The 12,950-nt window shown below is 34.9% G+C and overlaps 1 protein-coding gene across 19 annotated transcripts in view; it reads left to right on the forward strand.

The window, feature by feature from the left end:
- Positions 1-12,950, forward strand: part of XRCC4 (X-ray repair cross complementing 4) — a 313,377-nt gene that overhangs the window by 158,866 nt on the left and 141,561 nt on the right. For 2 of the 19 annotated variants that reach the window (XR_006203730.1, XR_006203729.1), the window contains exon 8: positions 4,562-4,734. The exons of 16 other annotated variants lie outside the window; for them this stretch is intronic. Coding sequence is in view for 1 of the 3 variants with exons in the window: in XM_042942815.1 (XP_042798749.1) it covers positions 4,562-4,592 (31 nt within the window). In the remaining 2 variants the exon portion in view is untranslated. Of the gene's footprint in view, positions 1-4,561; positions 5,039-12,950 lie in introns of those variants that run through there. One more of the 19 variants, XM_042942815.1, reaches the window with a different exon arrangement.

Consider the following 12,950-nt stretch of genomic DNA (forward strand, 5'->3'; position numbering starts at 1 on the left):
TTATTATTTATTTATTTATTTATTTGGCCCTGTTGGTAATTCCTTTGGGCTTTGTTGAGAGGGGCGGAGGCAGGGACTGTGATTACCTCCGCTTTCACTCCACCCTCTTCTGGAATGTAACATCTGATTTACAAAAACGAAAAAACATGGCTTTTTACAGGAGCTTGTTATTCCTTTTTTCAGTCTGTTCGAATCAGAAGTGGGATTAGTCTAAGATACCCCTGCCCTTGGCATGTATTTATTTAGAAAAGCCAGACGATCCAGCCCTTAATTCCTGGTTAGTAAGATAATATCCATTGCTGGGTGAGGTTCCAGAGATGGAATAATTTTGCACAACACATCTCTGACTGAAATCTAAATGTGACTCTTGGGACCAGTGGACTGTGAATTGGTCTGTCTGTGTGACGTGCAGTTTCCTTTCTCAACTAATCGACTTCATGTCTGAAATGACTGCAGAAGCTCCCTGTATAGTTCTTCTCTGACCTTTCTGACTCACGTTTGCTGTCTGACAACTTGTCACCTTTATTCACTGCCCAAAGCAACCATCAGTGGTCCTCAGCCTCACTAAGTGGCTCTCTGAAGTGATTCTTTAAGATGTACTTTTTATGATACAGGTGACCCTCTACATTTCTGATAACATTAATAATGACAGCAATAATAACAGTAGCCACCATTTATTTAGCACCTGCTGTATTTCCACCATTATACTACAAATTCTTTTTCCTTTTTACCACAGTGCTTACCCTTTACCCTCTCTACTCTTTATTAGAGTCTTGCCAGATAGGTCTTATTATCCCCATTTGACACATGACACATGGAGAAACTGAGGCACAGGGAGCTTTCCTAAAGATTTATGACAAAGTAAGGACATAGACCCCTGTCTAAATAACATGCCCCAAAATAAGCCTGCTGAATTGCACATCTCACTCTGTAGTGGTAACTGTGAGGTTCCAGTGAGCACATATTGTTATCAGAATCAGTTCTGTATACAGCATCACAGTTTTCCTGTTAATTCTGATGTTGACTGTAAATTAAATATGAGTTAAATTATTGAAAGGTAGTTGCTATTATTTTTCTTGGCATTTTGTTGCCTCAAAATGCTATTAAAGGCTGTCATCATAATCTGATGATCTGCTAAAGCTACATAATTATTCTATCTTAGAAATGGTTCAGGTAAATTATTTACCACTGGCCTCTCTTCATCAATAACTAAAACAATGTCAGTATATACCCACCAGTTTGGAAAAGAGGAATGAGTTTTATTCAGCTAAATAACAGTTTAGAATATAGGCTTTAGAATCATGAGCTGTACTACCTACTAATTAGTTTGACCTCAGACAAATTACTTCATATCACTAAACTTCATTTTCGTCCTCTGTTAAAGGACATAATGAGAGGTCTTAGCTGATAGTGTTTGGTTGTTAAATCTTGTTTTAGTGATGAATAAGATAACCCACATGCAATACATAACATAGTGTGTGTCTAATGGTAATATTTTTTTTATTATTAATGTAATTTTTATATGAAAATAACTTTTAAATTGTGGTTATATAACATAGTGACAATACATTTGACACTGTAGAATGTATTGATGTAGATCATAACACAATTAAAGGTTTTGGTGAATGTTTTTCATTCTTAGCTAGATTTCAAATGCATACTAATGTATAGTATATATTTTGAAGCCCTTGTAGAAAGGATTCCTTAAAAATGTCTTAATGGTAGTACAAATATAATGAAGGACAGAATTTATTGTTTGCAACTTTAATCATCCAAAAATGTATTTTTTCCATTGCTGCTTAGATCAGATAAAAAAAAAAAAAAGTTTATTGAACATCATTATTCTGGTAACATGAACTATCTCTTTGGTCCTGAATGTCAAAGACCTGAGTATTATGTAAGTGTCAGTAGGAAGCTTAAGACAGAAAAGAACAAATAGAGATGTGTGTGTCAGGGTTCTCCAGATAAAAGAACCAATGATGGGTGTGTGTGTGTGCATTTACATACACATAAACATATACACATAGTGTTTTATTTAAGGAATTGATTGATATAGTTCTGAGGACTGGCAAGTCTGAAATATGTATGGCAAGCAGGCTGGAAACTCAGATAAGAGTTAATGTTGCAGGTTTGAGGCAGAACTCTTCTCTGAGAAACTTCAGGTTTTACTTGAAGGCCTTCCACTGATTGGATAAGGCCTGCCCATGTTACCAATGGCAGTCACCTTTACTGAGAGTCAGCTGGTTGAAAATAGTAATCACACCTACAGAATACCCTCACAGCAAGACACAGGTTAGTGTTTGACTATGTAACTGGGTACTCTAGCCTATTTACAGATCATTGAAGACTAGATGAAAATTGTGGCACAGATAGAAACAGTATGAAAGACGTAGAGTTCATGGTGCGTGGTCACCATTTGGACAGGTTATGTAATCGGTTGCAAAAGGCTGTTACTGTTAGGATGTCTGCATCCTAGACTGGCCTGTGTATGATTATACCAATATCATTGTTATATGTTATGTTACATGTTTAGATTTTTTATGCTGCCAGGGAGTAATAATGCAGATTTTTGGTGACTCTTCTTCACCCCCATTCTCCTGCCTTCTTTACCCCACGTTTTCACAGTTCTAGTGAAAATATTCTTAGATAGGAGATTGAAAAAGAAGGGCATGCATACTGAAATGATTGTCAGTAGAATTGGTATTCTGTCCCTTCTTAAGTTTTCAGGGGTAATATGAGAAAAAAAGAGAAAAATCTTCAGTGCAAAATCATTGGCTGAGGCTCATCCATCTGATAAGGAAATCTGTGTTTAGAAACAGTTTACAACCCATCATCCTAGGGCAACAAGGGAAAGATAGCATATCTCTCTTGCTTCTTTTAAGATTTTCTCTTTGTCTTTAGTTTTCTGCAATTTGAATATGACTTGCCTAGGTATATGTTGTTTGTTTCTTTCTTCTGGTGTTTATATGGCTTGGTGCACTATGACCTTCCTGGATATGTGGCCTTGTGTCTGTCATTAATTTTGGAACCTTCTCAGGCAGCATTGTTTCAAATTATTTTTTCTACTCTATTTCCTTTTCTTCTTGTGGCATTCCAATTACACCTATGTTATGCCTTCTGGAATTGTCTCACAATTCTTTGTTCTGTTTTTCATTCATTTAGTACCTTACGTTTCAGTTTTGGTCATTTCTATTGACCGAATTTCAAGTGCATTGATTTTTTTCTATGACTGTGTCCAGTCTGTTGATGATACCATCAAATTTATTCTCCATTTCTCTGATACTGCCTTTTAATTTCTAGCATTTCATTTTGATTCTTTCTTGGAGTTTCCATCTTTGTGTTTACATTACCCATCAGTTCTTGAAAATGGTCTACTTTTTCCATTAGCACCTTTAACATATTTATCATTATTTAAAAAAAAAATTTAATGTTTATTCGTGAGGCAGAGACAGAGCGTGAACAGGGGAGGGGCAGAGAGAGGGAGACACAGAATCTGAAACAGGCTCCAGGCTCTGAGCTGTCAGTACAGAGCCCGACACAGGGCTCGAACCCACAAACTGTGAGATCATGACCTGAGCTGAAGTCGGACACTTAACCGACTGAGCCACCCAGGCGCCCCTCGTCATTATTTTAAATTACTTGTGTGTTAATTCCAACATCTATTCTATATCTGATTCTTGTTCTGACATTTGCTTTTACTCTTGAGATAGTTGTTTTTTTTTCTTGCTGCCTGGTATGCCTTAATTTTTTTTGTTGAAAGCTGACAGTTTGTATTGAGTAATAGCAACTAGAGTTAAGAGGTCATTAATGTGAGGATTTATGTCAATATAGACTAAGAATTGTGCTATATTTAATGTTTATTCTACCTTTAAGTATCAGGAGCTTCAGATTCCCCTGGTGTCCTTGTTTTTGTCTCCCCTCTTATCTTTAGACCTCTATGAGTACTTCTTGTCAGAGAGTCTACCTCTTCCAGCTCTTCCAAACATAATTCACTGTTGTTTTACCAAAATCCTGTTGGTCGGGTCTATGGTGGTATATTTTTATGATTAAATCTCATTTTATTGGGCTTGTGTCTTAAAACTATGATAATCCTAAGTGTTTCTCTGGTGTTACATTTTTTTTTTCCCCTCCCCTGTTAAGTGAGATAAGAAGGGTGGAGGAGGCTGGAGCATGAGAACTATCCTTACCCCAGGTAAGAGTAGGACTCAGGTAGTTTTTTCCTCTGGAGATTAGGTCTTTGCCATGGAAAGTCTCAGGGCGTATTTCACAGTGATGACTCTTTCCCTCTCCCAGAATCTGGAAGGGATTTTTTTTTTTTTTTTTAATTTGTTTAGAGAGAGAGGGAGAGAGCATGCGTGCATCTTCCTGCACAGCAGGGGAGGGGCAGGAGACAGGAAGAGAGAAAATCCCAAGCAGGCTCCTGGCCAACAGTGCAAGCCTGAAATGGGGCTTGATCCCCAGGAACTGTGAGATCATGACCTGAGCTGAAACCAAGAGTCAGATGCTTAACCGCTTAATGGACTCAGCCATACAGGCACCCCTGAAGGGGATCTTTCTTCAGCAGGAGAACCTGTTGGAGCTCCTGGAAGTAAAATCCAGAAAAGGGCGGGGATTCTGCAAGACTGTACCCACGGGAGTTTCTCACTCTCAAGCTACACTCAGTCTCCAGTGTTTCATTGAAATTCTCGCTTAAGTATTACTACCAATTTATGGCTCCAGAAGTCTCAACTCCAGGTAAGTAGATCTCAATAACTCTGAACTGACCTGTCTCTACAGATTTGGGGTGGTAGTTTACCCTGCAACTTTCATTATCTGAAAGGTCCAAGACAAGTTACTGATTTTCAGTTTCTTCAGCTTTTTCTTACAAGGATAAGGGGTGATGTTTTCCAAGCTCTTTACATATGAGAAGTGAAACTAGACCCCCCTCATGTAATAAATTTACTTAATCCATAAACAAATGGAGAGCTGAAATGTTATTTTGACTCCATTCAATTTTTACAATTAAAAAAATCATAAAAATGGAATTATATATTATATGAACTTGTATATAAAGTGGGTACTTTTATTAATTCTGTTTAAGAAAATCAAAGGTTAAATATCTATATTTTATTCATCTTGTAAATATTAATTACATGATTATTACATTTCGAGTATTGTGATTATATTCTGTACCATGTGACTACAAGGATTCTTCTAAAAATTAATTATCATTATTTGGAACTTTATAAAACATATTATTAATGCTCAAGCTAACAGTTTCTTAACCCAAAAATAGTTGGAAAAAATCCGTTGCACTTTATATTTACACAAAGGGAAATTTTTCATTATTTGTGACATCTTGTTCAAGATCTCATGTAGTAATTTAGAGAGCTCAGGGAGTTAAATTAGTATAAGGAAGTCTAAGTTCTTCACAGTTTTCTTTTCTCTAATCTAAATACAGTTTTATTCTTTTGTCAGTATTCAAAATTCAGAGATTTGCAAATGCTACAAAATTACCACCTTCAAGAATGAGTATTGGCAAGTAAAAATACTCTTCCTTAGGTGTAATAATAAACAATGTGACTTTTGCAAGGAAAAGTCACATAATCATTACTTTGTTGGGCTTTGTATTTTTTTGGTTTTAAGTAGATTATACATGTGTTTTTAAGACTTTAAAATCAGCAGGTGAATATGAATAAATTCAGGTAGAAAATAAATAAACATTACTGGCAGCATTTCCTGTCTCTAAACATTAAATATGTAAAACACAAGTAGTTCACACCAAGATTACACAATTAAGAAAATTGTAAAATATTTTTTAAGGTATGTCATTTTCCTATAAAATTTGCCTAAGTTTTCTTCATATATATATATATATATATATATATATATATATATATTTTAATTTTGTGTTGGGAAGGATGAAAGAATAACAAAAAAATTAAATATGTTCCCCTAGGTATAATCACAGAGCTGTCCTTGGATAAAAACTTATTACTGGACTTAAATTTAAGCCAGAGGGATAGACATGTATGTAGAATAGTTCTTGGGCCAGTAGAATAGAACAATTTCCCTCAGACTATAGCTATTCTTGTACTACTTTATTGTTTGTGATTTATTTCTTTGGGTTACAGCCACACCTATTCTTTTAAAATTTGTATACACCTGGTTAGTTACCACCTTTATCTGCCAAATCATCTTAACTTATTAGGTGTTTTCCTCTGTGATAGCTGATATGGAAACACTATGTGTTAAGACTTTTGATTTGGGAAAGATAGAGGGAGAAAACAACTGGATCCTGAGGCACTACCCAGGAAGGGTAAATTTTGATCAATTTATTGTTCAATATATAATATATTATATATATATATATATATATATATATATATATATATATGTACACTATATATGTTGTTGGGGGGGGTCATGCGGGACACGGTGCAGGACTTTAGGACCCCCTGTGAATAATATGTAAAGAAAGGACACCCTGTGAATACTATGTAAAGAAAGGCAAAGCAAAACTAGTCAAGTTTATACAGAAAAATGAATTTCATAATTTCTCCTTAGAACAGCATGTCAGAGTTGTTCCTTGAAATGGTAAAATGTCTGGCAAATAACAAGTTCTCTAGTCATATGCTTTTAGAAAACTTTGCAGGCTATATAACCCTTTCTAAGATTAACAGGATGCATTGCCCGTTAGCTTTGGTGAACCAACATTTCCAAATGTGTTTGAATTTAGAACACCTTTTACTGCAGTGTCTCATGGGATTTTGAAAAACACTTTCCCAGAGAAGTTTCTGATTACAATTATTACTACTTCTAGTAAGTATCCCCCCAGAATAATTGAGATTGACTGAAATTTTTTTGCTGAAAAAGTCGGTGTTTCATGGTATTCATTACCCAAAAACTTAAGCTCCAAAATCTAATTTGAAGCAAATCTTTAAATATGCATTTCACTTTCCCACTGTTTGCCTTTTGGTAATGAAATGACATTACTATATTCCATATAAATGACATTTTGAATAGTACCATATTTTCAAAATTAATGAAATGATTGAATTTCTTTTTATAGATAAAATTGAGTTATAGTTCTGTAAGTTAAACACAGCAGTACTTTTATTCTCTTTCTTACAGACTAGTTAACATTCCACTGAACCCAATGCACAGGAATCCTTTCTTTCCTGTTTTTTTTTTTTTTTTCTTTCCTAAACTATGTCTCTGCTTGAAAATTCATACTCCCTTCTTCTTTCATAGTCCTATCCTTTAAATGCCATTTCTGGAAATCATGAGAACAATCTATCCTCTTTGAACTTGTAGGCTGTTGAGCACATCATCAGCCATGATACCGTTTTGCCTGTTATTTATGTACATGCTTTACCTCCATTCTTAGCTTATGTGCTGTTTGAACGCCAAGATAGGACACCTGCATCTTCTGTATTCCATGGCACTTAGCAAGATACTTGTACATTTTTTAGACATGCAGAAAATATTTGCTAAATTAATAAATGAGTGAATGAGTGTGTTTTTACCTCACATTACCTAAGAAAAAATTTAGAACAGAGTAGGTTGAAAACAAATCTTAAATTAACACTCTAAAAGCACTAATATATGGGTATTTTTAACATTGGTTTCACTTAAAAAATTGTGGACATTTAATACCAGTATTATGTAACTCTTTAAATCTTTTTTCCAAAATGTCCAAAGGTGTTTGTCTTTTTCTCTTTTCATCGTAAATAGGTATAAACAATACTTTAAATGCTCTGTGGACTAAAGAGTAAAATTTGATAAAAAATGAGCAGGACTAACCCATTAGTACCATCTGTCATAGGCAGATACACTTATGCTCTAACCAATGGTGTGTATAAATACAGAAGTTCTCAAGTGCATAGGCGGCACTTAGAGACCTTCTTCTGCCCAAATAGGATTTTGTGCCGAAGACATACATTCAAAAGGTAACAGAGGCAACAAAAACAAAGATTTAGTATTATTGGATTTTAAGGTCTAAATTTTTGGTGTTTTGAAGAAAAAATGCAAAGTTATGAAGTGGTTCAAAGATAGAGTAACCAAATAGTTTTACCAGTGGAAAATTATCTTCACTGTATCAGACATGTGCCCCAAGTGTTCATGACTATCAGTGAAACTTCTTCAACTGGCTAAATAAAAATATACACTGGGAGCAGTGTATATCCAAGTAATACTCCATTACTTCAGAGAATATATGTGGCCTATAAAAACCATTGACAGAGATTACCATTAGCAGCAAATTCTATCTGAATAGTTTTGTAGGATTAATTAAGATTTCAGGTTGCCTTATTATTAGATCATAAGCAAAAATAAACAAATAACAACAACAACAACAGTGACAACAAAAGTAGTCTAGTTAGAGTTAAAGGACCAGGTATCAAAAAGTAAACACACCAGATACAAAACTAGGGTTGAAGCCTGAATTTTAGGTATGCATAAATTATTACGAATGATTACTAGTTCACATAAATTTACTTAACTTTAATGATAATGCTTTTATTCCGGCACTGGAATCTTTTAAATCATTTTAGATATTGTTAACACTTTTTTTTAAGAACAATTTAAAGTTAGTTTTATATAGAACAAGAGGGTTTTTGGGGAACACTCTTTGGCGCTATGATGAAATCCTTGAATCCATTTAGGTAGGTAAATAGAAAAGTCAACAATTAGTTCTTCCCTGGAAATCTGTAGCATTATTTCTCATGAAGTTTCTTATGTTGAACACTAGTACCTCAGCAGATTAATACATGCTAAATAAGGAAATGAAGGAGTTTGCAAAATCTCCAAATACAGAAATCAATGGATTGAATGAAAGTAAAAGGATTTATACACTTTCAAAGCTTTCCATATCCTAATGTGCCTCATTGACCTTTAAGAGGAACATACAGTGGGTAGCATTTGCAAAGAATTGTTTGACCGTAGAACTACTCTTTCATCCAACATCATGCATTAGTATGGTGCATGTTTTCTGAAACACTGTCCTATTGTTTCAAAGAGGGTGAAAAATGATGAGTATGTAGAATAATCCACCTTACCTTTCTGTCATAAAAAGTTGTATGTAAAACGATGCCATCAGAAAAGACCTCTCTGAAATCATAGAGCTTACATGTTAGATAAGTAACTTTATAAAAAGCTGACAAATACAAAAAAAAAAAATAATTGTACACAGTGATATATGCTAGAAAGGAAACAAACAGGTAGTTGAGATAGGTAGTCAGGAAGGAATCCAGGCAGGTAATATTTAATATGCATGTAAACAGGAAGAGCTATACTTTTAGAAGTGAGGCATTCCATGAAGAAAGAATGGCCTATACAAAGTCTCTAAGGTGGGAAGAAACTTAGCATGGCTAGGTGATAATATACACAGGAAGGGATGCACACACAGACACACACACACACACGTGCACATGTGGTTGGGTGGGTGGGGTGAATGTAGCATGGAGATGTAGGCAGAAGCCAGATCATGCAGAGCCTGAAGGCCAAAGCAAGGGAGCTTGGATTTCATTCTATGTACTTTGGGAAGCTTTTGCAGTGTTTTAAAGATTGAATTTTGTTATTTGATTTACGCTGTGAGAAGATCACTTTTCCTGTGCTGTGGTGGATTGATTGAAAAGTGGGCAAAAGTGGAGCTCTGGAAGACCAGTTAGGAGGCTGTTGTTAATCCAGATGAGAGATGCAAGGGATGATGTGTTGTCAGGTTCGATATAGAGTTTGATGCTTTCCAGTGGGAGAAAAGAGAAAAGCAGGGAATAAGGATGACCTTAATCTTTTTTTTTTCCCCTCTGCTCTCCTTTCCAAATAGCTCAAGTATTTATTTAGCATTGCTTTATGCCAAAGTATAAACTATATGAATTCAGATCTCTCTTGAGTTTGACTTTATTTGATTTAATGTTGGGAAGATTTCCAAAATGACTGACAAGAGATAATGTGTAAAGTCTCTTGGAGTCATGTCTCCCCTTTGCCTGTTCTATTCTTCGTCCTTTGACACTTTATTTCAGCATACCCTTTTACTTAGAATGAACCTCATTTGCTTTCACCTTAATTATGACACTTTTGTAAAGGGCATGTAAATGAAAACTCAATTGGTATTATGAAAAATAACTCTTTGGGCACAGATATGCCACCATGGCATTCTCCGCAGTAGCTGTCCTTATTACTGTCATTTATACTAGTGAGGTGTTATTCTTCCTAAATTTAAATTTCAGTCATGCTTCATACCACTTATGAGCTTTGAGTCTATGATTAAAAAAACAAAAAACAAAAAAAAAACTAAGTTCTGAAGGAATCTCTTCCCTATAGAATTCTTGTGCTATATAGAAGTATCATGCAGATTATTTTTAACTTCACTTATTCACATTTAAACTACATGTACTTTTATATGTTTGCTAAATTCCATCTAAATGAAAATTGCAAAGAAAATAGAAAGTTTGTATTTGCCTCATTTGCATTTATGAAGTGAACTTCCTCAAAACCCTATGCTTAGAAACACTTGAGTTTTCTAAAATTATTTAGTAAACACACCAGTATGTAAGTGTTGTTTAGTACGTCTTAATAGCAGGTAACAGAAATAGGCAATGTTTTTGCTTTTGGGGATTGGCTGTGAAGAAGAGATTCCAAGCAGTGAGGATTCTTAAACTTTAGACAGTGTTAGAGAATAAGATCATAGACTGCTTTAAAAATAGACTTAAGGAATGTGTATATATATATATATATATATATATATATATATATATATGCAAAAAACAAGATACTCCTTTTTCTTATAGGCCATAGAAACATTCACCTTACAGATAGGTTCTTAGATTGTCTATTTCTAAGGGATGAAAAAGTTACATGCTTTAGTGTCCTTAGTTATTCACCAAAGAATTGTAAAGTAATGGCCATATGTTTAGTATGCCTAGTTTCTGTTAGTTCTCTTCAGGACTGAAATTGTTAGGTAGGAACATGAATATTGGTAAAGCTAAATCCTTTCACATGCTCTTCGCACCCTCATTATTTCTTATCTGATTTATTATAATTTCTTCCTATTCCATCCTTTTGCTTCCAGTTTTCACTTTCTTGCCACCATTCTCCACCTTGCTGCCAAAATTATCTTAATTAAAACATATTTAATCATGCTATTACTTGTTTAAGTTGATTAGTATAAAAACCCATACTTTTTCTCATTGCCTGCAGGATCCCTTAATTCATTATTTCTTTATGTCTCTGCTTACATAGCAGAAACACACTGTCATCCCCATTTTGAAGTTAGGAGACTGAAGCTCAGAGAGGTTAACTTCAGCAAGGTTACAGAGCTACTAAGTGGCAGAGTTTAGGTGACAAATATTGTATTAATTCAGTCCTGTGAAGTTTGTTGAATGTTTTCTGATGGCACCAAAAATCTTCCATATGTGCTGGAGATAAATGTGTCTTCAGTTGTTGGGTGAAGTGTTCTATAAGTGTTCATCGGGCCAGATTTGTTAGTCTTGTTATTAAAATCTTCTGTATCCATATCCATTTTCCTCTGATTATTCTCTGAAAAGAGATGTGTTCCAGTCTCCCACTATGATAAATGTATCTGTGTCTTGTGCTTGTCTATCTAAGGCCATATTATTAGATAAAATAGTTTTATCTTCTGGAAGAATGGAATCTTTTATTAAAATGGCTCTCATTTCTAGTAATGGTTTTATGTCAATAAAAGATATTAGTATAACCACATAAGGTTTCTTTTGGTTAGAACTTGCCTATTTTTTCCATCCTTATTAGTTTCTACCTTTATGTATCCTTACATTTTGGAAATATCTCTGGCATATTGCATTTAGATGGATTTCTTTTTGAGTCCTGACAGTTTTTGTCTTTCAACTTTTATATTTTACTATTTTGGAGGAAATACATTGTTTTCTTCTTTTAGTGGCTAATTCCAACATACTTTCTTAACTTGTGAAAGTATAAGGTCGGGGTATCTGGGTGGCTCAGTTACTTAGGCGACAGACTTTTGGTCTCAGCTCAGGTCATGATCTCACAGTTCGTGAGTTCAAGCCCTGCATCAGGCTCTGATGGTGTGGAGCCTGCTTGGGATGCTCGCTCTCTCCCACTCTCTCTATCTGCCTCTACCTTGCTTGCACTCTCTCTTTCTCAATAAATAAATAAACTAAATAAATGGAAAAAAAGAAAGAGAAAGCGTAAGGTCAATCAATGTCCGTTTGTTCTTATCATACCACACAAGGATTTAGACTTTAATTCCTCTAAATTTCTTCAATTCCAAAATCCTACCATTTCTATATGTTATTTTTGTATTTGGGGGATAGTTTAATGGTCTTTTTGTTGTTGTTACTGTTCAGTGCTCATTTAAATTTATCTACAGATTTATAACTTTCATTTTCTTGTTTTCCTTCTTGCATTTTAGAACTGCTGAGATTATTTTCCATTATCTAAATTCATTCTTTAGAATTTCCTTTTATGAAGCTCTACTAGAGGCCAACGTTTTCAATTTTAGGGGGTTAAAAATATTTTTATTTTGGGGAAACTGAGTGGCTCAGTTAATTGAGCATCCGACTCTTGATTTTGGCTCAGGTCATGATCCCAAGGTCATGGGATGGAGCCCCGCGTCAGGTTCCTCACTGAGCCTGGAGCCTGCTTGGGATTCTGTCTCTCTTCCTCTGCCCCTCTCCCCCACTCACGCTCACCTTTTCTCTCTCTCTCTCTCTCTCTCTCTCTCTCTCAAGTAAAAATAAATAAATAAAAGAAAATATTTTTATTTCACTTTTGTTCTTGAAAAAATTCTACTGGTGTTGGAATTTGGGGTTAGCAGTTACTTTCTTTCAGCTTTCAGCATACTCTAGATTTCATCTCACTGGAAGTTGAGAGTTGTCTGACAGTCTTTGGGATTAATCTTCTTTTTGTCACTGGCTGTTTTTAAGATTGCCTCTTTGTCTTCGGTCTGAAATGTTACTATGATATATCCAAGT

This window comes from Panthera leo, chromosome A1 (assembly GCF_018350215.1).
Source record: "Panthera leo isolate Ple1 chromosome A1, P.leo_Ple1_pat1.1, whole genome shotgun sequence".
Lineage (NCBI taxonomy): Eukaryota > Metazoa > Chordata > Mammalia > Carnivora > Felidae > Panthera > Panthera leo.